Raw genomic sequence first — 23,946 nt, forward strand, 5'->3', positions numbered from 1 at the left:
TTTTTTTTTTTAACATCTTTATTGGGGTATAATTGCTTTACAATGGTGTGTTAGTTTCTGCTTTATAACAGAGTGAGTCAGTTATACATATATATATGTTCCCATATCTCTTCCCTCTTTGTCTCCCTCCCTCCCACCCTCCCTATCCCACCCCTCCAGACAGCCACAAAGAACCGAGCCGGTTTCCCTGTGCCATGCGGCTGCTTCCCACTGGCTATCTACCTTACGTTTGTTAGTATATATATGTCCATGTCTCTCTCTCGCCCTAACACACCTCACCCTTCCCCCTCCCCATATCCTCAAGTCTGTTCTCCAGGATACTGGGTTTTTTTGTTGTTGTTGCTTGTTTGTTTTTTTAGTTTTATTTTATTTATTTATTTTCTTGAATTTTTGAATTTTATTTTATTTATTTCTTTATACAGAAGGTTCTTATTTGTTATCCATTTTAAACACATCAGTGAATACATGTCAATCCCAATCGCCCAGTTCATCCACCCACCCCCGCCGCCCAAAACTTTCCCCCCTTGGTGTCCATACATTTTTTCTCTACATCTGTGTCTCAGTTTCTGCCCTGCAGACCAGTTCATCTGTACCATTTTTCTAGATTCACATATATGCATTAATATATGATATTTGTTTTTCTCTTTCTGACTTACTTCACTCTGTATGAGTCTCTAGATTCATCCACGTCTCTACAAACAACCCAATTTCATTCCTTTTTATGGCTGAGTAATATTCCATTGTATATATGTACCAGATCTTCTTTATCCATTCGTCTGTCGATGGGCATTTAGGTTGCTTCCATGACCTGGCTATTGTAAATAGTGCTGCAGTGAACACTGGGGTGCATGTGTCTTTTTGAATTATGGTTTTCTCTGGGTATATGCCCAGTAGTGGGATTGCTGGGTCATATGGTAGTTCTATTTTTAGTTTTTTAAGGAAGCTCCATACTCTTCTCCATAGTGGCTGTATCAATTTACGTTCCCACCAGCAGTGCAAGAGGGTTCCCTTTTCTCCACACCCTCTCCAGCATTTGTTGTTTGTAGATTTTCTGATGATGCCCATTCTAACTGGTGTGAGGTGATACCTCATAGTAGTTTTGATTTGCATTTCCTAATAATTAGTGATGTTGAGCAGCTTTTCATGTGCTTCTTGGCCATCTGTATGTCTTCTTTGGAGAAATGTCCATTTAGGTCTTCTGCCCATTTTTGGATTGGGTTGTTTGTTTTTTTGATACTGAGCTGCATGAGCTGCTTGTATATTTTGGAGATTAATCCTTTGTCCATTGCTTCATTTGCAAAAATGTTCTCCCATTCTGAGGTTGTCTTTTCGTCTTATTTATAGTTTCCTTTGCTTTGCAAAAGCTTTTAAGTTTCAGTAGGTCCCATTTGTTTATTTTTGCTTTTATTTCCATTACTCTATGAAGTGGATCAAAAAAGATCTTGCTGTGATTTATGTCAAAGAGTGTTCTTCCTGTGTTTTCCTCTAAGAGTTTTATAGTGTCCGGTCTTACATTTAGGTTTCTAATCCATTTTGAGTTTATTTTTGTGCAAGTGTTCTAATTTCATTCTTTTACATGTAGCTGTCCAGTTTCCCATGCACCACTTATTGAAGAGACTATGTTTTCTCCATTGTATGTCCTTGCCTCTTCTGTCATTGATCAGTTGACCATAGGTGTGTGGGTTTATCTGTGGGCTTTCTATCCGGTTCCATTGATCTTTATTTCTGTTTTTGTGCCAGTACCATATCGTCTTGATTACTGTAGCTTTGTAGTATAGTCTGAAGTCAGGGAGTCTGATTCCTCCAGCTCCGTTTTTTTCCCTCAAGACTGCTTTGGCTATTTGGGGTCTTTTGTGTCTCCATACAAATTAAAAAATCTTTTGTTCTAGTTCCGTAAAAAATGCCATTGGTAATTTGATAGGGATTGCACTGAATCTGTAGATTGCTTTGGGTAGTGTAGTCATTTTCACAGTACTGATTCTTGCAGTCCAAGAACATGGTATATCTCTCCATCTGTTTGTATCATCCTTAATTTCTTTCATCAGTGTCTTACAGTTTTCTCCATACAGGTATTTTGTCTCCTTAGGTAGGTTTATTCCTAGGTATTTCATTCTTTTTGTTGCAGTGGTAAATGGGAGTGTTTCCTTAATTTCTCTTTCAGATTTTTCATCATTAGTGTATAGGAATGCAAGAGATTTCTCTGCATTAATTTTGTATCCTGCAGTTTTACCAAATTCATTGATTAGCTCCAGAAGTTTTCTGGTGGCATCTTTAGGATTCTCTATGTATAGTGTCACGTCATCTGCAGACAGTGACAGTTTTACTTCTTCTTTTCCAATTTGTATTCCTTTTCTTTTTCTTCTCTGATTGCCGTGGCTAGGACTTCCAAAACTATGTTGAATCATAGTGGTGAAAGTGGACATCCTTGTCTTGTTCCTGATCTTAGTGGAAATGGTTTCAGTTTTTCACCATTGGGAATGATGTTTGCTGTGGGTTTGTTGTATATGGCCTTTATTATGTTGAGTTAGGTTCTCTATATGCCCACTTCTGGAGATTTTTTATCATAAATGGGTGTTGAATTGTGTCAAAAGCTTTTTATGCATCTATTGAGATGATCATATGGTTTTTATTCTTCAGTTTGTTAATATGGTGTATCACATGGATTGATTTGCGTATATTGAAGAATCCTTGCATCCCTGGGATATATCCCTCTTGATCATAGTGTATGATTCTTTTAATGTGTTGTTGGATTCTGTTTGCTAGTAATTTGTTGAGGATTTTTGCATCTATATTCATCAGTGATATTGGCCTGTAATTTTCTTGTTTTTTAGTATCTTTGTCTGGCTTTGGTATCAGGGTGATGGTGGCCTCATAGAATGAGTTTGGGAGTGTTTCTTCCTCTGCAAATTTTTGGAAGAGTTTGAGAAGGATGGGTGTTAGCTCTTCTCTACATATTTGACCTGTGAAGCTATCACCTGTGAAGAATTCACCTATGAAGCCATCTGGTCCTGGACTTTTGTTTGTTGGAAGATTTTTTTTATTTTATTTTTTTTGCGGTATGTGGGCCTCTCACTGTTGTGGCCTCTCCCGTTGCGGAGCACAGGCTCCGGACGCGCAGGCTCAGCAGCCATGGCTCACGGGCCCAGCCGCTCCGCGGCATGTGGGATCTTCCCAGACCGGGGCACGAACTTGTGTCCCCTGCCTGGGCAGGCGGACTCTCAACCACTGCGCCACCAGGGAAGCCTCTGTTGGAAGATTTTTAATCACGGTTTCAATTTCATTGCTTGTGATTGGTGTGTTCACATTTTCTGTTTCTTCCTGGTTCAGTCTTGGAAGGTTATAACTTTCTAAGAATTTGTCCATTTCTTCCAGGTTGTCCATTTTATTTGCATAGAGTTGCTTGTAGTAGTCTCTTAGGATGCTTTGTATTTATGCGGTGTCTGTTGTAACTTCTCCTTTTTCATTTCTAATTTTATTGATTTGAGTCCTTTACCTCTTTTTCTTGATGAGTCTGGCTAATGGTTTATCAATTTTGTTTATCTTCTCAAAGAACCAGCTTTTAGTTTTATTCATCTTTGCCATTATTTTCTTTGTTTCTATTTCATTTATTTCTGCTCTGATCTTTGTGATTTCTTTCTTTCTGCTAACTTTGGCTTTTGTTTGTTTTTCTTTCTCTAGTTCCTTTAGGTGTAAGTTTAGATTGTTTATTTGAGATTTTTTTTTGTTTCTTGAGGTAGGCTTGTATTCCTATAAACTTACCTCTTAGAACTGCTTTTGCTGCATCCCATAGGTTTTGGATTGTCGTGTTTTCATTGTCTGTTGTCTCTAGGTATTTTTTTATTTCCTCTTTGATTTCTTCAGTGATCTCTTGGTTATTTTGTAACGTATTGTTTAGCCTCCATGTGTTTGTGTTTTGTACGTATTTTCCCCTGTAATTGATTTCTAATCTCATAGTGTTGTGGTCAGAAAAGATGCTTGATATGATTTCAATTTTCTGAAATTTACTGATGCTTGATTTGTGACCCAAGATGTGATATATCCTGGAGAATGTTCCATGTGCACTTGAGAAGAAAGTGTAATCTGTTGTTTTTGGATGGAATGTCCTATAAATATCAATTAAATCTATCTGGTCTATTGTGTCATTTAAAGCTTGTGTTTACTTATTAATTTTCTGTTTGGATCATCTGTCCATCGGTGTATGTGAGGTGTTAAAGTCCCTCACTATTGCTGTGTTACTGTCGATTTCCTCTTTTATGGCTGTTAGCAGTTGCCTCATAATATTGAGGTCTCCTATGTTGGGTGCATATATATTTATAATTGTTATGTCTTCTTGGATTGATCCCTTGATCATTATGTAGTTTCCTTCCTTGGCTCTTGTAACATTGTTTGTTTTAAAGTCTATTTTATATGATATGAGTATTGCTACTCCATCTTTCTTTTGATTTCCATTTGCATGGAATATCTTTTTCCATCCCCTCACTTTCAGTCTGTATGTGTCCCTAGGTCTGAAGTCATTCTCTTGTAGATAGCATATGTATGGGCCTTGTTTTTGTATCCATTCAGCGAGCCTGTGTCTTTTGGTTGGAGCATTTAATCCATTCACCTTTAAGGTAATTATTGATATGTATATTCCTATTACCATTTTCTTAATTGTTCTGGGTTTGTTTTTGTAGGTCCTTTTCTTGTCTTTGGTTTCCCACTTAGAGAAGTTCCTTTGGCATTTGTTGTAGAGCTCTTTTGGTGCTGCTGAATTCTCTTAGCTTTTGCTTGTCTGAAAAGCTTTTGATTTCTCCATCGAATCTGAATAGATCCTTGCCGGGTAGAGTAATCTTGGTTGTAGGTTCTTCCCTTTCATCCCTTTAAATATGTCCTGCCACTCCCTTCTGGCTTGTAGAGTTTCTGCTGAGAAATCAGCTGTTAACCTTATGGGAGTTCCCTTGTATGTTATTTGTTGTTTTCCCCTTGCTGCTATCGATAATTTTTCTTTGTCTTTAATTTTTGCCAATTTGATTACTATGTGTCTTGGCATGTTTCTCCTTGGGTTTATCCTGTATGGGGCTCTCTGCGCTTCCCAGACTTGGGTGGCTATTTCCTTTCCCATGTTAGGAAGTTTTCGACTGTAACCACTTCACGTGTTTTCTCAGGTCCTTTCTCTCTCTCTTCTCCTTCTGGGACCCGTATAATGCAAATGTTCTTGCATTTAATATTGTCCCAGAGGTCTCTTAGGCTGTCTTCATTTCTTTTCATTCTTTTTTCTTTATTCTGTTCCTCAGCAGTGAATTCCACCATTATGTCTTCCAGGTCACTTATCTGTTCTTCTGCCTCAGTTATTCTGCTATTGATTCCTTCTAGTATATTTTTCACTTCAGTTATTGTATTGTTCATCTCTGTTTGTTTGCTCTTTAATTCTTCTAGGTCTTTGTTAAACATTTCTTGTATCTTCTTGATCTTTGCCTCCATTCTTTTTCCGAGGTCCTGGATCATCTTCACTGTCATTATTCTGAATTCTTTTTCTGGAAGGTTGCCTATCTCCACTTCATTTAGTTGTTTTTCTGGGGTTTTATCTTGTTCCTTCATGTGGTACGTACCCCTCTGCCTTTTCATCTTGTCTGTTTTTCTGTAAATGTGTTTTTTTCCCCACAGGTTGCAGGATTGTAGTTCTTGCTTCTGTTGTCTGTCCTCTAGTGAATGAGGCTATCTCAGAGGCTTGTGCAAGTTTACTGATGGGAGCGACTGGTGGTGGGTAGAGCTGGTTGTTGCTCTGGTGGGCAGAGCTCTTTAAAACTTTAATCTGCTTGTCCGCTGATGGGTGGGGCTGGGTTCCCTCCCTGTTGGTTGTTTGGCCTGAGGTGACCCAACACTGGAGCTTACCTGGGCTCTTTGGTGGGGCTAATGGGGGACTCTGGAAGGGTTCACGCCAAGGAGTACTTGCGAGAACTTCTGCTGCCAGTGTCCTTGTCCTCACGGTGAGACATAGCCACCCCTCCTCTGCAGGAGACCCTCCAACACTAGCAGGTAGGTCTGGTTCAGTCTCCTATGGGGTCACTGCTCCTTCCCCTGGGTCCCGATGCGCACACTACTTTGTGTGTACCCTCCAAGAGTGGAGTCTGTTTCTCCCAGTCCTCTTGACATCCTGCAATCAAATCTCGCTAGCCTTCAAAGTCTGATTCTCTAGGAATTCCTCCTCCCGTTGCCAGACCCCAGGTTGGGAAGCCTGACATGGGGCTCAGAACCTTCACTCCAGTGGGTGGACTTCTGTGGTATAAGTGTTCTCCAGTTTGTGAGTCACCCACCCAGCAGTTATGGGACTTGATTTCATTGTGATTGTGCCCCTCCTACCGTCTCATTGTGGCTTTTCCTTTGTTTTTGGATGTGGGGTATCTTTTTTGGTGAGTTCCAGCGTCTTCCTGTCGATGATTGTTCAGCAGTTAGTTGTGCTTTCGGTACTCTCGCAAGACAGAGTGAGAATATGTCCTTCTACTCTGCCATCTTAAACCAGTCATGGCTTTTTAAATTTTTTTTATTTTTTTAGTTTTTGACTGTACCACGCGGCTTGTGGGATCTTAGTTTCATGACCAGGGATTGAACCTGGGACCATGGCAGTGAAGAGTCCTAACCACTGGACTGACAGGGAACTCCCCAAAGATTCTGTTTAAATCATTAAATCCTTGTTGTATTATGACTGGAGCTGTAGAAGAAGCTTTAGATAAATCTTTGCATGAACTGTACCAATGATGGGGAGTAAGAAAGGCCAAAATGTACAGTTTACTTCCTTCCTGCCTTCATAGACTTTGTGGTCAAGTCATTCACCATATACTTCTTTGGTCCTTTATGACTCCAAAGAGTCGTTGGCTAGAGCTTATAATTGGGGTGTGAGCATGTGGGAATTTGTTGAATTCCGACGTTTGTCTTAGGTCCTGATTTTGGAAGCATGCCAAAGTTGTGTCTTAAGGACAGTTGCTGGTATGATTACTGTTGCAGTGTTTTTTGGAATCCAGTTTGCAACCAGAATGAAGAATTTTTAAAAAGCCCAAAGCAGTATTGTACCATCTCAACAAAGATATCTCCCCTGGAGTCCCAATCCTTTTTTCTCCAAAGTTGTCTTGATTTAAAGCCTTCGTTTCTCAGTTTCAGTGTTTGCTTCTATCTCAAGCTACATTATTTTTTCCCCTGTGGAATTCTGGCAGTAATTTTGGATCTCTGAAGCTGATGATTGTTTTTTTTTGTGGGGAGGCGGGAAAGAGCAGTACTGAGGATTTCTGGCTTGAGAAATTGTAGGTTAGGAGTCCCTGTTGAAAATCCCTACTGATCAAGGTGGGAGCTTCAGTTTCTGCAGAAGACTGTTGATGGAACGAGGCGCTGACATCGTGGAAAGGCTTTCCAGGTTCACTTCAGCTCAGATACCTATGAGAGAGAGAAGAGCAGAGCCATTTCTGGGTTTGGCTGTATTGGGTGTTTTTTTGTTTTTGTTTTTGTGTTCCGGTCTGTCTACTGACTTTCTGGCTGCTCTTGTATGTAGTTTGGTTCCTGTCTAATGAAGGAGTCTTCCATCTTCATACTGCTTTGCTTAGCTGGCCTTATTGACTGTGTAAGTAGTTTTGGGGTGACATTATCTGTAATGGTATTTGTTCTGCATTCCCCAGCTCTGTTCTGCAGACAACAGGGAGTAAGGGTGGTTCTTAGTCACTTTCCCTGCACTGTGTCCTGCCAAACTCTGCCTGGATTCTAGTTCCTGAATCTGGGGTGGTTAAATGAAGCTCTCCCTCCTGGAGCGGCTCCCTTCTGAGCCACCAGCTTGTTCTCTTGTAATCACTGATGGTGGCAGTACCGAGACGTGTGTTCTTCGGATACTCTCATTAAATGCTGTTATGATTGAATCTTTTGTTTGAGGGAATAAGTCTGAAATCCAGAAGTTGCACTCATGATGGGTTTCTGTTTATAGGCCTGGGTCTGAAGCCATAGATGTGAAACAAACTCTTTGGTCTTTTCAAGGGGAGAAGTTGCTGAAGAAACCCAGAATCAAAGATGAGCCTGATATTTCTGTTGTGAATTCACTAACCACATGTGTTTATTATTTCTCACGTCCCAGTCCTGAGCAGAACCGGCTTTCGGAATGTGAGGAGCAAGCAAAAGCAGCTAAGAAAGGAATGTGGAGTGAGGGGAATGGTTCACATACTCTCCGGGACCTCAAGTATACCATTGAGAACCCAAGGCACTTTGTGGACTCACACCACCAGAAGCCTGTTAATGGTGAGGCTGTCGGGAAAAGACGGATATGACTCAGGGTGATTTCTCTCTATTTGCTCTTGAGCTTCTTGAGGTTAATAAAACCAATTCTACTTTAGTACCCAAGGGAAATTGTTAAGGGTAAAACAACACCTGCTATTTTGGAAGGGCGCTTGAATCCAGTTTATATAGGTTGCATCAGAAGTATTTTGCTGAGGTTATTCCTTTGCAGCTACAAGCTAGTAAATTGATGGTAATTTTGTACATGGGGGGTCTTCCTTTTTTCTCTAAAAGATGGCTACCTAAATACTGTCCCCAGAACTTCAAAGTAGAAATGTGTTCTCTGTATATAGCGAAACACATATGCGTGTGCCCATGTGCATGTATGCATGCACGTGCGCACACACACACACACACACACACACACACACACACACATTCTGTATAGTTCTTGGTCCTACTTTGAGATCGTATTAACTTACAGACTCAGTAAAATAAAATTATTACCAATCCTGAATTGTTGTTATTTTTTTGCCAGGCACTCAGTACACAGATAAGCTTTGTTATCCGTAAGCTAGGTTGCTTAGGTATAAGCCATGAGGTCCCAGAAGATTCAAAAGACGTAGAAGTTGGTCTGAACCAAATCCCCCAGGAATAGTTTGGGCAGGAGTCTGTTGTGTGAACACTTGTGATGTGCTGATGCTTCGTCACCTCTTAGAGGGAGGCTCTCTTGGGGTTTGGGGGAGAGGAACTGCATTCCGGGCAGTTTGTTTGGGCATTGTTTATCCTCGGCACGACTTTTGCTGTGACTCAAGGCATTTGTTCTGTCATGCAGCTATCATCGAGCACGTGCGGGATGGCAGTGTGGTCAGGGCCCTGCTCCTGCCCGACTACTACCTGGTCACGGTCATGCTGTCAGGGATCAAGGTCAGATCATACATTGGGCTACGGGGTGGTGATAGGGTTTGTGGAAGCGTTCAGTGACAGACTCTTCTACTTGGGGACTTCGTATGTACTGTTTCTTGTATGGGCCGTTAACATTGACTAGAGTACTTTAAACTTTGCAGTTGGACAGTTCTAATTAGATCAAATAAGACTTTATTTTTTAAGTACTCAGGGTCTGTTTGGAGTGGGCTGTGCTGAGATTGTTGAAACCTAGAGAGGAGGGGATGGGAGGCTCTGAAGTTTGTTGAGTGTGGCTTGTCAATATAAAATACCCATTTTGATTAAAGAAATAATCAGGGATTTAAAGTGAGGCAGTGGTGAGTCTCTTCTTGGCAAGGGGTCATTTTCAAATATTGATATAATTAAGATGATTTTCCCCATGGTAACATGAGTTTTGTTTGCTTTACCAAAAAGTGTGGGATGATGATATCTCTAGTTGCATTTTATCAGTATGCTTTAAAAAGGGTTGGAAGACCTGATTTGAGACTTTCCAAGCTCAGCTTTGTGTGGTTTGTGCTTTTTGGACGGTTCCCTGTGGCCTGAGCGAGCCCAGCACTCACATTAGGCTGCGTCACCCACTCGCCTTACTTTTGCTTTAGTGCCCGACTTTTCGACGGGAAGCAGATGGCAGTGAAACACCAGAACCTTTTGCCGCAGAAGCCAAATTTTTCACCGAGTCTCGACTGCTTCAGAGAGATGTCCAGATCATTCTGGAGAGCTGCCACAACCAGAACATTCTGGGTACCATCCTTCATCCAGTGAGTGTGCCTGTGCAGACTGGGCCATGTGGGGTGTGTGTGGGGGGTTCCGCTTGGGGTTTGAAGAGCTGTGGTTTGCTTTTCTTCTTCTCCTCTACATTCATGAGCCACTGAAATATCTTGGCAGGATTATAATCTACTGATTTTGAGGCCTTTTCTAGGGAGTTATCAGTTACCTGATAGAATTGGACAAATCTGCAACTTGGTACTTTTAGAAAACTCATCTCAGTTGTTACTGGGTTTATAAGGGGAGGAAGGACTCTAGCACTTATTTTCCCAAGGGCTGGTCCTAAAGCTTGCCAATAAGAAAGGTGGGAGGTTGCCACATCAGTGAGAAGTGGTGATGAAGCTTGTAGATGGGATTGGTGAGTTTTGTATGCAGGTCTAGAAGTTAGCTATGTGGGGTTTTGGGAGAACTCTGAAGAGGAAACCATTCTATGGAAAAACTGTTCCAGGCCTTATCCAGTTACTGCCTAACTCTGCTTTTGAGTAGGAACTAGGTTCTTTAAGTTCTTGAGGTTCTGACTATTGGGAGCTTTACTCTGTTGTATACTTTGGCAGGTGGGGTATTCTTGGATGGGAAATGACTTTGTTTTTTAACACCCAAGTTTAAGTAGATTTTCATTATTGTAACCTCTATCCAATACAGAATAAACTATTGTTACTCTTTGGCTAAAGAATTCTTCCATGATGGCAGTTGTGGAAGGCTGGGAGGCTTGGTTTGGAATGTGCCAAGGTCATGTCTGTTTCTTCTGGAGTGCTAGCTGTCTGCCAGAGCCCTGCCATATGGCTCTGTGTCACAGTAGAATGTGAATTGCAATTCACTGGGCAAAATGTAACTTAAGTTATCCCTTACTCAGCCTGTTCTTCAGCTCTCCCCTTATGAAAAGGGGAGTAAGTGCTGATCTCAGGGAAGGAAATAATAGGTATAATCTCTACTGAAGATTAACATCCTCTGCCCACAAGAAGAGCTATTGAAATGTCAATTCCATTCAATGCCACTAACATTTATCCTACCCCTGTTAAGTGAGAGTTACTGTGCTGGGTGTTGTGGGATGTGAAGCCAAGGCTGTTGAAAGGAGTCGCAGAGCAGCATCTCCCCTCTTATGGCTGATCTCTTAATGAGAGAAATGGCTCTTCTTTTTTTTTTTTTAAACTGCAAAGTAGACTGTGGCAATGTTAATCATGTCAGAAGTCTAGAGAAACAGATTCTCTTGCAATAGAATCTAATCTATGCCTGCTTTCTCACGTGCCTCGTTTTTCAGAATGGCAACATCACAGAGCTCCTCCTGAAGGAAGGTTTTGCCCGCTGTGTGGATTGGTCGATTGCAGTTTACACACGAGGTGCAGAAAAGCTGAGGGCGGCTGAGAGGTAAGGTCTGTCAGGGAAGCCTTCCAGCCAAGGATCTTGGTAGGGATCTTCAGGGGAGGAAATCTAGGGATCTTCTCTCACCCATCCATGTCAGTGTAAAGGATTAGGGAAATTCCAAAAGAGGCCAGGATCTCAGAGAGGAATGGCTTACTTACAAGTCTCCAGGTTCAGTCTAATTCAGTGCTGTATACTAAGGGCCTAGATTTTTCACTCAGACATTATTCTTCACCTGACTTGCTTTTTTAGTGTTTTCAGTACACTGTTTTTCCAAGCCCCTCACTTAAATTCCAGGTTTTAGGCATTTGAAATGAAATAAACTTGAGGCTTATTTGAGGACAGTGACATAGCTTATCAGCTACTTCCCGACATACAGGCTGGAGCCAGGCATATGATGGAAAGATAGAGCCAGTGCGTCCCCAAACAGAACTATCCAATGTTGTTGTGAGGCCTAATGCCCTAATTTATCTAACAGTATGTTGTAGTTATAAATGCTACTGCAACTGTGAGGTGTTTTTGGCTAGGTGCCTCATGGTTAAAGCAGATGTAGCAATAACTGATTTCCAGGCAAATGACAGTTGGATATTGCCAAGATCAGTGGCTGTTTCAAAGTGTTTCCAGGTATATAGGTGAACTTGATGCTCCTGATGGGGCAGATGGAAGAAAATGAAGCAGGTAGATGAATAGAGATGATGTTCTCAAAGTCCCAGCAACTGTCTCTCAGGATACATTTAGGTAGAAGGCCAGGACCATTAGTGACAACATTCCACTCAAGCCTGTGTGGCTTATTTCAGAGTCATAAGACTATAACGGTCTTGATAACTTCACATTTTTGCCTTTGAGATGCACAGCTAAGAGATGTGCAAGAACGTGAATTAAAATGACTGTATTTCCCCTTTGTTAGCTCTTTTACAGCTTTCTGTACCTGTAAGCAGAAATACTTGGAATTTTTTATCTGGGCCATTTGATATGGCATGCCTGACAAAGGTAGACTGATTGATAAAACACAATGATTGTAGAAATTTTCTAGTATTTTTACGTTCCACAATTAAATTCAAAAGATACAATACCCTTATCAAGCACAGCGTTCCAGATACCTCTGATTATTTCATGATGCTCAATTTTTTTTATTGTTGTTCAGAAAATCCTGTAAGTCTGTTATTCTAAATTATTATTTTGGTTGTTAGTTCTTTTTGCATTCTTTAAGTTCCTGCCTCTCTCTGAAGAAAGTGAGTTACAGTGACAGTAGTTTCTACATGTTTTATAACATCTATAAGAGAGTTTTAAGAGTGCTCATCATTAAAAAACAGGTTTAGACCAAGGAATGCAAATCATATTTCAATGATATGATTACTTGCCTGTTGTTTTGCATGCTGTGTTATAGACTTGCTTGCATTGTTGGTAAATCTGTATTGAAGTATTTCACATGCTTTACAACTAACTACATGCTGCTTTTAAAGCTTGCAATACTGTTTTCAGAAATAATAGTTTAATAGTCCCTTTCCCCTCCATCCATTTATTTCTAAATAAATACTTTGACAGTTTTTTACTGATATACACACACACACACACACACACACACACACACACACACACACACACACACACACACACACACACACACACACACACACACACACACACACACATACACACATATAAAATATGTGTGTGTGTGTATATATATATATATATATATAAAATTAAAAAAAAATCTTTGCACATATTCCCTTTCCTTCTCTTAATCTGACTCAAAAAAATGTCTCCTGGGCTTACTACTCTAAAACAAATTTCTGCCAGCATGATTTTTTACCTTTTGGCAGTGAAATTCTATTGGATTTTTGTCCATTTTTCATAATCATTAGTTGCACTAGAGTGACAATTTTGTTCTTGTTTTCCACATGGGCTTTGGGTTGCTGACAACCTTTTTATAATTCAAATGGAAATTGAGCAGGCCTATGCTTTTTTAAAAATACATTTGTTAGATGTGTGTGTTCTCCATCCCATTTAAGAGAGTAGTTGCTCTGTGTTCGTCATTCCAGCGCCTGGCATTTAGTAATCGCTCAGGAGATACTTGATAAGCCAAAAGAGCTAATTATTGAGGTGGACTTGTACTGTTCAGACTCAGAAAAGTGTATACCCAGACCTCAGCCTATCAGCCATGGGTTTATGGTATATATGCATCTTGGATAGTTCCAGTTGCTCTACAGTTTTTCTTGTGGCTGTCATGCTTTGTTCAGGTTTGATTGGCCGTTTCTGCTGGGTGCCTTGTCTACGAGATAGGGTAGGATTCCGTGCTGTTTGCTCCTGTGGTGATGGTGGATTCCATTGCTGACCTAGTCCATCTGAGTGATTTGCATCCTTGCTTTGTTGCCAGGTTTGCCAAGGAGCGCAGGCTGAGAATATGGAGAGACTATGTGGCTCCCACTGCTAATTTGGACCAAAAGGACAAGCAGTTTGTTGCCAAGGTGAGTCATTCTCAGCATCTGGAGATGCATTGTGGACGATGTCAGGCTAGTGATAATAGAGCTCTGAATAATCAGTCAAGAGCTGAAGCATTTCTATTTTAGGCAAACCACTGCATGGCTTGCATGGATGTGTGTGCATGATTGCATGCACGTGTGTATTTATTGTAGCGGACTTAGAAACCATAAGAACTTAAATTTCTTGCCTTGAATTTGCATAACTTCATTAGAAGTTCATGGGTTAAAGTTGTAGACATTGACCCCTTGAAATCTCTCTTATATTCTGGAGGTTCTGTCTATTTAGCAAATGCCATTCTCTTAGATTTCTCTTTTCTTTTTTTGGCCATGCTGCATGGCCTGCAGGATCTTAGTTCCCACCAAGGATTGAACCTGGGCCAATGGCAGTGAAAGCACTGAGTCCTAACCACTGGACTGCCAGGGAACTCCCTCTCTTAGATTTCTTATGCCCAAGTATATATGACTTCAAATTTCTCTCCTTTCTGTTTTGGGACTCTTGTGGATTTGAATTTTTTCTAATGTGATGTGTTTTATGTTTTTTTTAAATTTTTTAATTTAATTTTATTTTTTATACAGCAGGTTCTTATTAGTCATCCATTTTATACACATCAGTGTATACATGTCAATCCCAATTGCCCAATTCATCACACCACCACCCTGCCGTGGCTTTCCCCCCTTGGTGTCCATACGTTTGTTCTCTACATCTGTGTCTCTATTTCTGCCCTGAAAACCAGGTCATCTGTACCATTTTTCTAGATTCCACATATATGTGTTAATATACGATATTTGTTTTTCTCTTTCTGACTTACTTCACTCTGTATGACAGTCTCTAGATCCATCCACATCTCTACAAACGACCCAATTTCGTTCCTTTTTATGGCTGAGTAATATTCCATTGTATATATGTACCAGATCTTCTTTATCCATTCGTCTGTCGATGGACATTTAGGTTGCTTCCATGACCTGGCTATTGTAAATAGTGCTGCAATGAACACTGGGGTGCATGTGTCTTTTTGAATTATGGTTTTCTCTGGGTATATGCCCAGTAGTGGGATTGCTGGGTCATATGGTAATTCTAGTTTTAGTTTTTTAAGGGACCTCCATACTGTTCTCCATAGTGGCTGTATCAATTTACATTCCCACCAACAGTGCAGGAGAGTTCCCTTTTCTCTACACCCTCTCCAGCATTTGTTGTTTATAGATTTTCTGATGATGCCCATTGTAACTGGTGTGAAGTGATACCTCATTGTAGTTTTGATTTGCATTTCTCTAATAATTAGTGATGTGTTTTATTGAGGGCTCTCCACTGGTGTGTCCTGGGATGGATTTCTCTGATGTGAACTAGAGCTACTGGATAGATTGGGTCCAGCAGGAGTGCTGTAGAAGTGTTTTTTCCTTCATTGTGGGGTTTGGTACCTTGAGTGTTAGAACCTGTAGTAGACCTCACTTTCCCAAAATTGCTTGTGTTTTTAACTGTTTGTTACTTTTGGCAAGACATAATGGAAGCTTTGTCTTTATGGACTTAAAGTGGTTAAATATCCATATCCTTGAGCTTGAGAAGTGGCTGTGCTAAAAATGTCTAATAGTGAGTTTAAGATGCAAAGCCACTAGGTGGCATTGTCAGTCTGAAAAATCCTGGAATGCTTTTTCTTAGAATGGTAAAATTTTAACAAGTCTCCGAGGAATTGGCTGAATTTCTTCACTTTCTTTTTTATGATGCCCAAAGTAGTAGGTCACAAAATGTTCAAGCGGCCCCTTCCCTCTTCTGGTAGATGGTCTCTAAACACCTGTAAGATTAAGTATAATCGTGACTTTTAGTGGACGTTAGTGGGAGGAGCCCCTGGTTGGATACTCCCTATGCATCTTCCACATCTTGATGAAGATCAGAATGGACCCCTGCTTCTTTGTGTGAGGACCATACCAGTTTGGGAACTTGGGCATGGCTGCTCTGCCTAACTGAAACTTACTTGGTGTGTTTATGTTTCCTATAATCTGTTCTAAAGACTACACTGCACAATGAAAGGATGATAATTCACTCACCAAGGAGGCAGGCCTTCCATTTTTCACCATCATCACTTTGGGCATCTGTGATATTAGTGATATAGATGACCCTTGGGAGCGTCTCATTATCCTGTACTGTCCCTAGCAGCCCCTCCTCAGTTGAAATTGAGTTTGTAGAGAAACCTAGAAGATTTTGAAGGGTTTTTTTGGCCTTGGCTGGTTGGGGAACCTAAGGCATTGCTGAAGAAAAATTCTTCAGCTAAAGGATTAGACAATTGAGTCAGTGGCTTTGCATTTATCTTGAATATGATTTTATTGATAACTAGAAAAAGGAGAGCTTTAGGACATTTATAGGACATTTCTTCCATTTTTAAAAATCCAGGATCCCAGAATCTATGTTTTGTCTTTTTTGTTTTGTTTTAAAACAGGGTGAGGCATTTTTTTTGCTTTTGTTTTTAATTACAATGAAGTTTTATTTGTTACAATGCCAGAGTAGAGGAGATTGCCTCCAAAAGCCAATTGATTAAGGATCCTGTAGTATCCTAAACATAAATTTAGGTCATTTGGATATAGACCTGTTCAGAGAGTAGAGAGAAAAAGGTGTTTATAGGTAGATAAATGGTTTTTGAAACTTACTGAATTTTGGAAATTCTTCAGCCTTATTTTTGTTTTTAAAACAGGAAAAAACATAAAAAAGAAGGAAAAACGCTCATACTAGATGGAATTACTATGACACAGGTTTGTTTTTTTTTAAAAAACAAAGTTGATCATACTGTCAATCTCGGAGGTTGGCAAACTATGGCCCACGGGCCCGTCACTTGTTTTTGTGTGCTCTGTGAGCTAAGAATGGATTTTACGTAGAAAAAAATTTCTGTGGCACATTGAAATAATATGATATTCAAATTTCAGTGTCATGAGTAAGTTGGCACATAGCCATGTCTGTTCGTTTACATATTGTCTAGAGCTGTTTTTGTGATACGATGGCAGAGGTGAGTGGTTGTGACAGAGACCATATGGCCTGCAAAGCCTAAAATATTTGCTATCTGGCCCTTTACCGAAGAAGTCTGCTGACCCTTGATCTATACCAGTCCTACTCAGAGTACCTTGATATGATATAAGGAGCTTGAGCCAGAATGTAAACCAAGGCATTGCTGCTTTCATCAAGAAAATCTTGCTACAGAAAAAATGTTCTCAATGATGTAGTTGATTTATGTTCTGCTACAAGTGCCTTATCTCATTGCAGACTGGCAGCAAATTTTGAATAGTCCTGACTTATATTCCTTTGTATATAATTTTTAAGTTTGTAAGTTTTTATTTTTAACACGTAAACATTTTTAAAGAAATCTAGGGTCTTCTTAAGAAATGTACTGTGTGGGTGCTTCCCTGGTTGTGCAGTGGTTAAGAATCCACCTGCCAATGCAGTGGACACGGGCTTGATCCCTGGCCCGGGAAGGTCCCACATGTCGCGAAGCAACTAAGCCCATGCGCCACAACTACTGAGCCTGTGCTCTGGAGCACGTGAGCCACAACTACTGAACCCATGTGCCACAACTACTGAAGTCTGCGCTCCTAGAGCCCGCGCACTTCAACGAAGAGCAGCCCCTGCTCGCAGCAACTGGAGAGAGCCTGCATGCAGCAACAAAGACCCAATGCAGCCAAAAATAAATAAATAAATAAATAAAATTTTAATAAAAAGAGTGGTGACCTCCCAAAACAACACTGCAAAGGCTGAGTCACTTAAAAAAAAAAAAAAAAAGGAAAAGAAAAAAAGAAATGTACTATCTTGTTTCCCTCTCCCTTGAGGCAGCCATCTATGTAAACATTTTTAAAGAACTTGTATTCTCTGCTTAAGAAATGTACTGTCTGTTTCCCTCTCCCTTGAGGCAGCCATTTTCAACTCTTTGCTAATCCATGTCTTGGAATAAACTGTTACGTTGCTCGCTCTTGATTTTTGAAGCATAACCCCTTTTCCTTCACGCCATGGAAGGTGAAGATTTAGTTTTTTCACACATGGGTGTGCATGTATTTTTCTCTATGCCTTCTAATAGGACTATACCATAATTCTGGCTCAGTTAATATTCAGTGTTTACTTTGTAAATGCTAATCACTTCCGAGCCATATTAGCATATTATGAATACTTTGAATTTCCTGCATGATTTTTTGTTTTCCCTGGAGGTAATAATTATTTTAAAATTTATGTATATATCTTTCTCATACTTATTAATTCAACCCCCACATTCTGGCTGTCTAAATGTCTTCTCAAGACATTGATTCAGTCTGTTATCCTTTATCTTTTTCAATTCTACTTTCCAGGAGCCTTGTAACCTGTACCAGTCTGGATTAGTTCTTTTTTTTTCTTTTATAAAGCTGTCATCTTTCGATTTCTTTACCATTATCCTGAGTTTTTCTTTGCCTCACTCCTGGATTGGTACTATGTTTGCTGGATCTTTTGGCTTCTTTATGATTTACTACTTTATTTCTGTGGCACACATTCTGTAGCTTCTTGGGAAAAGAGTGCTTGGTAGATACATTTTTTGAGACCTTTCATATCTACTCTGTTATTACACATGATAGTTTAGGTGGGTATAGAATTTTATGTTAGAAGTTATTTTCTTTTAGAATTATGAAGGCATTGCTCCACTGTCATTTATCTAATGGAGTTTTTTTTTTCCATGTATTTTAGTGGTCTGATCTCTCATCCTTATGATATATGTTTTATTTCTGTAAGCTGTTAGCAAATTCTTCCTTATTCTGAAATTTCACGATGATGCTCTTTGTTTACCCATGTGTGAGCACGTTGTGGTTTAATTTTTAGTCCTTTATGTCTGGGAATTTCAACTATTTTGTTGTTGATTTCCATCTAGTTTATCTGCTCTCTGTTTTTCTAGAATTCCTGTTTGGATGTTTGAATTCGTGCACTAGTCTTCTCATTTTTTCTTAATATTTTCCATCTTTTTGTCTTTCCTTTCTAGATATCTTCATATTTGTCTCTCATCTCTTCTATTAGATATTTCATTTATGATGCTGTATTTTAATTTCTAAGAGCTTTCTTTGTTCTCGGAATGTTTCTCTTATACTGTTTAAAAATAATATGTAGGGCTTCCCTGGTGGCGCAGTGGTTGAGGGTCTGCCTGCTAGTGCAGGGAACATGGGTTCGAGCCCTGGTCTGGGAAGGATCCCACATGCCGCGGAGCGGCTGGGCCCGTGAGCCACAGCTGCTGAGCCTGCGCGTCTGGAGCCTGTGCTCCGCAAAAAGAGAGGCTGCGATAGTGAGAGGCCCGCGCACCGCGATGAAGAGTGGCACCCGCTTGCCGCAACTGGAGAAAGCCCTCGCACAGAAACGAAGACCCAACACAACAAAAATAAATAAATTAATAAACTCCTACCCCTAACATAAAAAAAAAAAAAAAAAAAATAATATGTAATATTTCAGAGATGAATATCATGTTAGGTTTTTGAGGAATTAATAATAAGTTTTTGAAGATTTTTTTCTCCCTGCATAGTCTTTGTTGTTTTTAATTCTCTTTGGTTATTTTGATCCCTTATTTTCCGTATTAGAGGCTTTCCTCAGATATGTGGTGATCCTTGGTTGTCTCTCTCAAAGAATTAGGTATTCAACCCTGGCTTAGGAGCAATGAACTCATGTATGGGATTTAGGGCATACATCTTGAAATCCAGGTGCTTCTTACATAGATTTTAAACCAGTCCTAGTTTTGGGCCTTATTTTCATCCCCCCTTGAGATTCCTGATTTGATAGTTTCTTACTCTTGGGTAGGGGAAGTCTGCAGTATAAATCAGAAAGGCTATTTTCTTTTCTCACCACTAGCTCAGGATTTAGCTTTTGTGAGTCTGTGGAGTCAGTTACCACTCGTCTCTCTGCTTTCCAGCTTCCAAGTTTTGTTGCTATATTCTTCTCTCCCATTATCTTTGTCCTTTTGGGCTTTTGGCAAACAACAAAACAAAACAAAATAAAAAACAGCCCCCCAAACCCTTTATTTTTGTGTAGAGGTATTTAGGGAGAGTAACAAAATAAATATTTGAACTTGCTTTATTGTTCACAGTGTTCCATTATAAGGCTGCATCATAATTTATTTAACTAGTCCCCAGTAAGTTATTATGTAGTTTATCACTTTTCCAATTTTTAGAAAATGGAATAAATCTCTATGTAAATGGCAGTTATTTCCTTAGGAGTATTTTGGAGGATATTTGCCAAATAGCTCCCCAGGAATGGTAACTAGTGTATATCCCATGTGTGTTCATTTTCTAATATGTTGTAGAGCAGAGCTTGACAAACTTTTTCTTAAAGGACTATATGGTAAATATTTTAGGCTTTCTGGGTCATACAGTCTCTTTGCCAACTACTCAGTTCTGCCACTGTAGCAAGAAAACAGCTGTGGGTAATATGTAAATGATGGGCGTGGCTGTGTTCCACTAAAACTTTATTTACAAGAGTAAGTGGTGGGCCCTTGGCCACAGTTTACCAAACCCTGTTGTAGAACATGGGATATCAGCATTAAATGTAAAAGGGAAAATGATCTGTATTTCTTTTCACAAGCTAGAACCCAGCTGCAGTTTTGTAGTCATTTTGCCTAATTTAAAACATTTGTTAATGACAAACTACTCTTTCAAGGAAACCTAAAAAGGTCCTAAGCACGTGCCTTGGGCCTTTCCTAACATAGTCTGACAGTCATGCAAGTTCTCGCTGAAGGATTCTGCTCTGAGCCTGATGTGACCCTAAGGCCTGAACAAATAGAGTGACTGCTGAAGAGAGGACCACTCCCTCCCAGGAATTAATTGTACAGGGAACAGCTAAATAGCCTGCAAAGCCTGCTAAAGGTGACCTATGAACTCTTTAACCAGGTGCCTCTGGGACCCTCTGGGTGACTTCTGGAACTGATGCAAAGCTGTAGGTTGGAATGTTGGCCGAGAGTCTCACTTCTGAGAAATTTGAAACTCAACAAAGTATTCTCTGGATACATGTGGCACCCAAAGACTGGTTTCCATTCTCTGCTTAAGCAGCTTCTCTTCTTAAGGAACGAAATGCTAGGGAGGGCTATATCCTTCTCTCTCCAGGTTAGCAGAGAGGAGTGTTCACTTCACAGCGATTAGCTGAGCCTACTTGAGACTTTTGTGCCTGTCGTGGCTTGCCAGTTTCCTGCCTGCCTTCCCTGTGGCATTTTAGCTGATCTGTGCTGTGGGTAGCCATATGGTCCCTTGAGCACATGGCTTGGCTTCCCTGTCCCTGCTGCTGGATGCTTGGGCCTTGCAGATTTCACAGACCTGAATAACACTTGGGGGTGGGGAGAGGGGGTGGAGTCTTCTCGCCGCCCGGCCTGGTAAGATAGAGGCTGCTAGCTTGGTTCTCTGTACCAACTGATTGTTTAACCAACAGAGCCCCACACTAGGTGCTTTGAGAAGATGCAAAAGAATGAGAAGTGGTTCCTGTTCTCAAGGAGCTTATTACCCTTTAGGGCTTCATCTGGGAGATAACCCTAAGTAGTTAACTGTGTGATATTGTTGGCCACGTCCAGTTTTGGAGGTCAGGTTATAAGCTATTCATGGATGCAGTGGATTCTGGTACTTATTTGGTTTGGCCCTGATGATTTTTTGCTGTGCAAAAATGTCATAGCTTTGAATGGAGTTCATTATCATATCTCTCTGAGATGGTTTTTTTTTTTTTTTTTTTTTTTTGCGGTACGCGGGCCTCTCACCGCTGTGGCCTCTCCCTTTGCGGAGCACAGGCTCCGGACGCGCAGGCTCAGCGGCCATGGCTCACGGGCCCAGCCGCTCCGTGGCATGTAGGATCCTCCCGGACCGGGGCACGAACCCGCGTCCCCTGCATCGGCAGGCGGACTCTCAACCACTGTGCCACCAGGGAAGCCCTCTGAGATGGTTTTTAAGCAAGGATATTTAGTATTTTTGGCTAGACTTTTATATTCCTATTTGGTAACGTGGAGAGAACAAAAAAATACTAGCTACTTCCTTGACCTTTTGTCATATGGCTTTCAGATGAAAAGGAAGTTCTGGGGATGGTCTTGGCTAGGAAGGTGGCCCCTCCTATACCAAAAAGAGGTCAAGACTTGGTTTGTAGCCTAAGTTAGCAAACTAATTTGCTGATAAGAAAATGATTGAATTAGGAAAGACTTGTAAACATTTACCTAGGTTTTTAAATTGAGACTTTATTTTTAGAAGAGTTTTAGATTTACAGAAAAATTAACAGATACTACGGAATTCCCACATTAATCCCTTTCACCACTCCCCCCCCAGCTTCCCTTATTATTATCTGACATGATTATGGCACATCGATTGTAGTATATCAGCATTGATACGTTATTATCAACTAAAATTACTTTCTCTCTAATGTCTGTTTTCTGTTGCAGAATCTCATCCTCAATAGCACACTAAATTTAGTTGTCATATCTCTTTAAGCTCCTCTTGGATTTGATGGTTTCTCAGATTTTTTTTGCTTTTGATGACCTTGACAGTTACGAGGAGTATGGGTCGGGTATTTTGTCGGCTGCCCCTCTGCGGGAATTTGTCTGATGCTTCGCTTCCTTTTAAGTACTCCTTAAGGTGTCCAGTTTGTTGGCTTGTGCTTAGGTGCCTAGGGGTATTTGCATCAGAAAGTGGCGCTTTGTATTGTGTGAGGACAAAGCGTGGCAGCTGTGCTGTTCTGGGGGCTGGGGAAGGGATCTGTGCAGTGAGCCCCGGCCATTGCTGTAACTGGGTGGGGTGCTCCGTATTTCCCCCACTTTGGTGTTGTTTCACTAGTGTTTCCAGGATTAGCTTGGGGAGAACAGACCTGGCAGACAGCCTCGGGGAGCAGGAGAGGCAGCCGAATGTTAGTAGAAAGGGTGTTTGGTGTCCCATTTCCAGTGGCCCCATCAAGGGCGCTCGCTGGTGGTGCCTGAAGGACCCCTGTTTGGGCTGATGTTCCTTTTCTTCCTATCTGGTACTGATAACTTAGGCAGCTTTGGTAGGACTGGTGGTTGTGTCTGGGGACTCTTCTGAGGGTCTCTAGCTCAGGAGGCTGTTGTCGGCTCTTTATGTTCGTTGCATGGATGCCGCAGGGTTTTTACAAGCTGAGCAGCCCCAGCCCTTTGCATCCAGAGCGCAGCACTGTGGCTGGGCTCTGCAGATGGGGCGTGTGGCAGGAGGCCAGGGTGAGGGATGGATGTCCCTTGCCCCTGACAGCACGCTGCCGTTCTCCTGACTTTTGGCAGCCCTTAGTCTGCACGTGTCATCAAGCCACTCATTTTTCCTTTTACAGTTGGGGTCTAAGAAATGGGGAGGGAATTGGATTTAGGGCATATATCTCAAGTCCAGCCAGTGACCTTTTTTTCTGTGTTGATTCTGCTCTTGGAGAGTGTGGTAGGGTAGGGTGTGTGTGTGAGTGTGTGAGTGTGTGTGTGTGTGTGTGTGTGTGTGTGTGTGTTTTGACTAGGGATCAGTAGCTTGTGGAGAAAGTAAGCGATGATGTGGGCATACTTCAGAATGTCCTGATGAAAAGCACCATCAGAAATATTACTGTTATAAATGTGGTCTGTGATGGTGCTGACGAGCAGGCTTTGGATAGTAATCCGCTCTGCATTTTACTTATTGCACAGTGTGTGACTGTAACTACTATTTTATTGTTTCTTCCATGTCTCTGCCCAGGAGCTGCTTGTTCTCCGGACAGTAATGACACAATTTACAGAGGAATAAAACACCATAAACCACACTTACATACACACACACACACACACAGACATGCACACTCACACCCCTTCAGAAGGGCAGACCTCGTTTAGCTGGCAGTGTCAGAGTGTACAGTTCCTGAAGAGGAGGTTGCTAATCAGGGAGATGCCAAGCAGAGTCTGCTGCTGAGGCCTGAAATTTACAGCTCCAAGAAGCCGTTTGCTGCTGCTGCGGCTGCTAACGCATCATAAGGGGTGACGAATACCAGTAACTTGTCACCGGGGTATGCTTAGATGTTCACATTCTGTAATCAGGGGGTGAAGGTGTGAGCACTATGATACTTTCCCTGGTTGTATTTCTCTCTGAGCATGACTAGGGAGTAGAGAATGTCTAGATATTTCTCATGTCTTGATTACAGGAAGCTTCCCTATGTTTTTGGCAATTGACAATTTAATAGGAGTTAGTTTTGCAGTGAGAGGAATGTGTA

The 23,946-nt window shown here is 41.0% G+C and overlaps 1 protein-coding gene across 1 annotated transcript in view; it reads left to right on the top strand.

Annotated features, from left to right (window-relative positions):
• Positions 1 to 23,946, top strand: part of SND1 (staphylococcal nuclease and tudor domain containing 1) — a 439,500-nt gene that overhangs the window by 46,042 nt on the left and 369,512 nt on the right. Inside the window, exons 5-9 of the mRNA XM_007446006.1 lie at positions 8,090 to 8,250; positions 9,062 to 9,153; positions 9,771 to 9,929; positions 11,195 to 11,301; positions 13,676 to 13,766. Coding sequence (XP_007446068.1) covers positions 8,090 to 8,250; positions 9,062 to 9,153; positions 9,771 to 9,929; positions 11,195 to 11,301; positions 13,676 to 13,766 — 610 coding nt within the window. The remainder of the gene's footprint in view (positions 1 to 8,089; positions 8,251 to 9,061; positions 9,154 to 9,770; positions 9,930 to 11,194; positions 11,302 to 13,675; positions 13,767 to 23,946) is intronic.

This window comes from Lipotes vexillifer, unplaced genomic scaffold (genome assembly GCF_000442215.2).
Source record: "Lipotes vexillifer unplaced genomic scaffold, Lipotes_vexillifer_v1.1 scaffold156, whole genome shotgun sequence".
Lineage (NCBI taxonomy): Eukaryota > Metazoa > Chordata > Mammalia > Artiodactyla > Lipotidae > Lipotes > Lipotes vexillifer.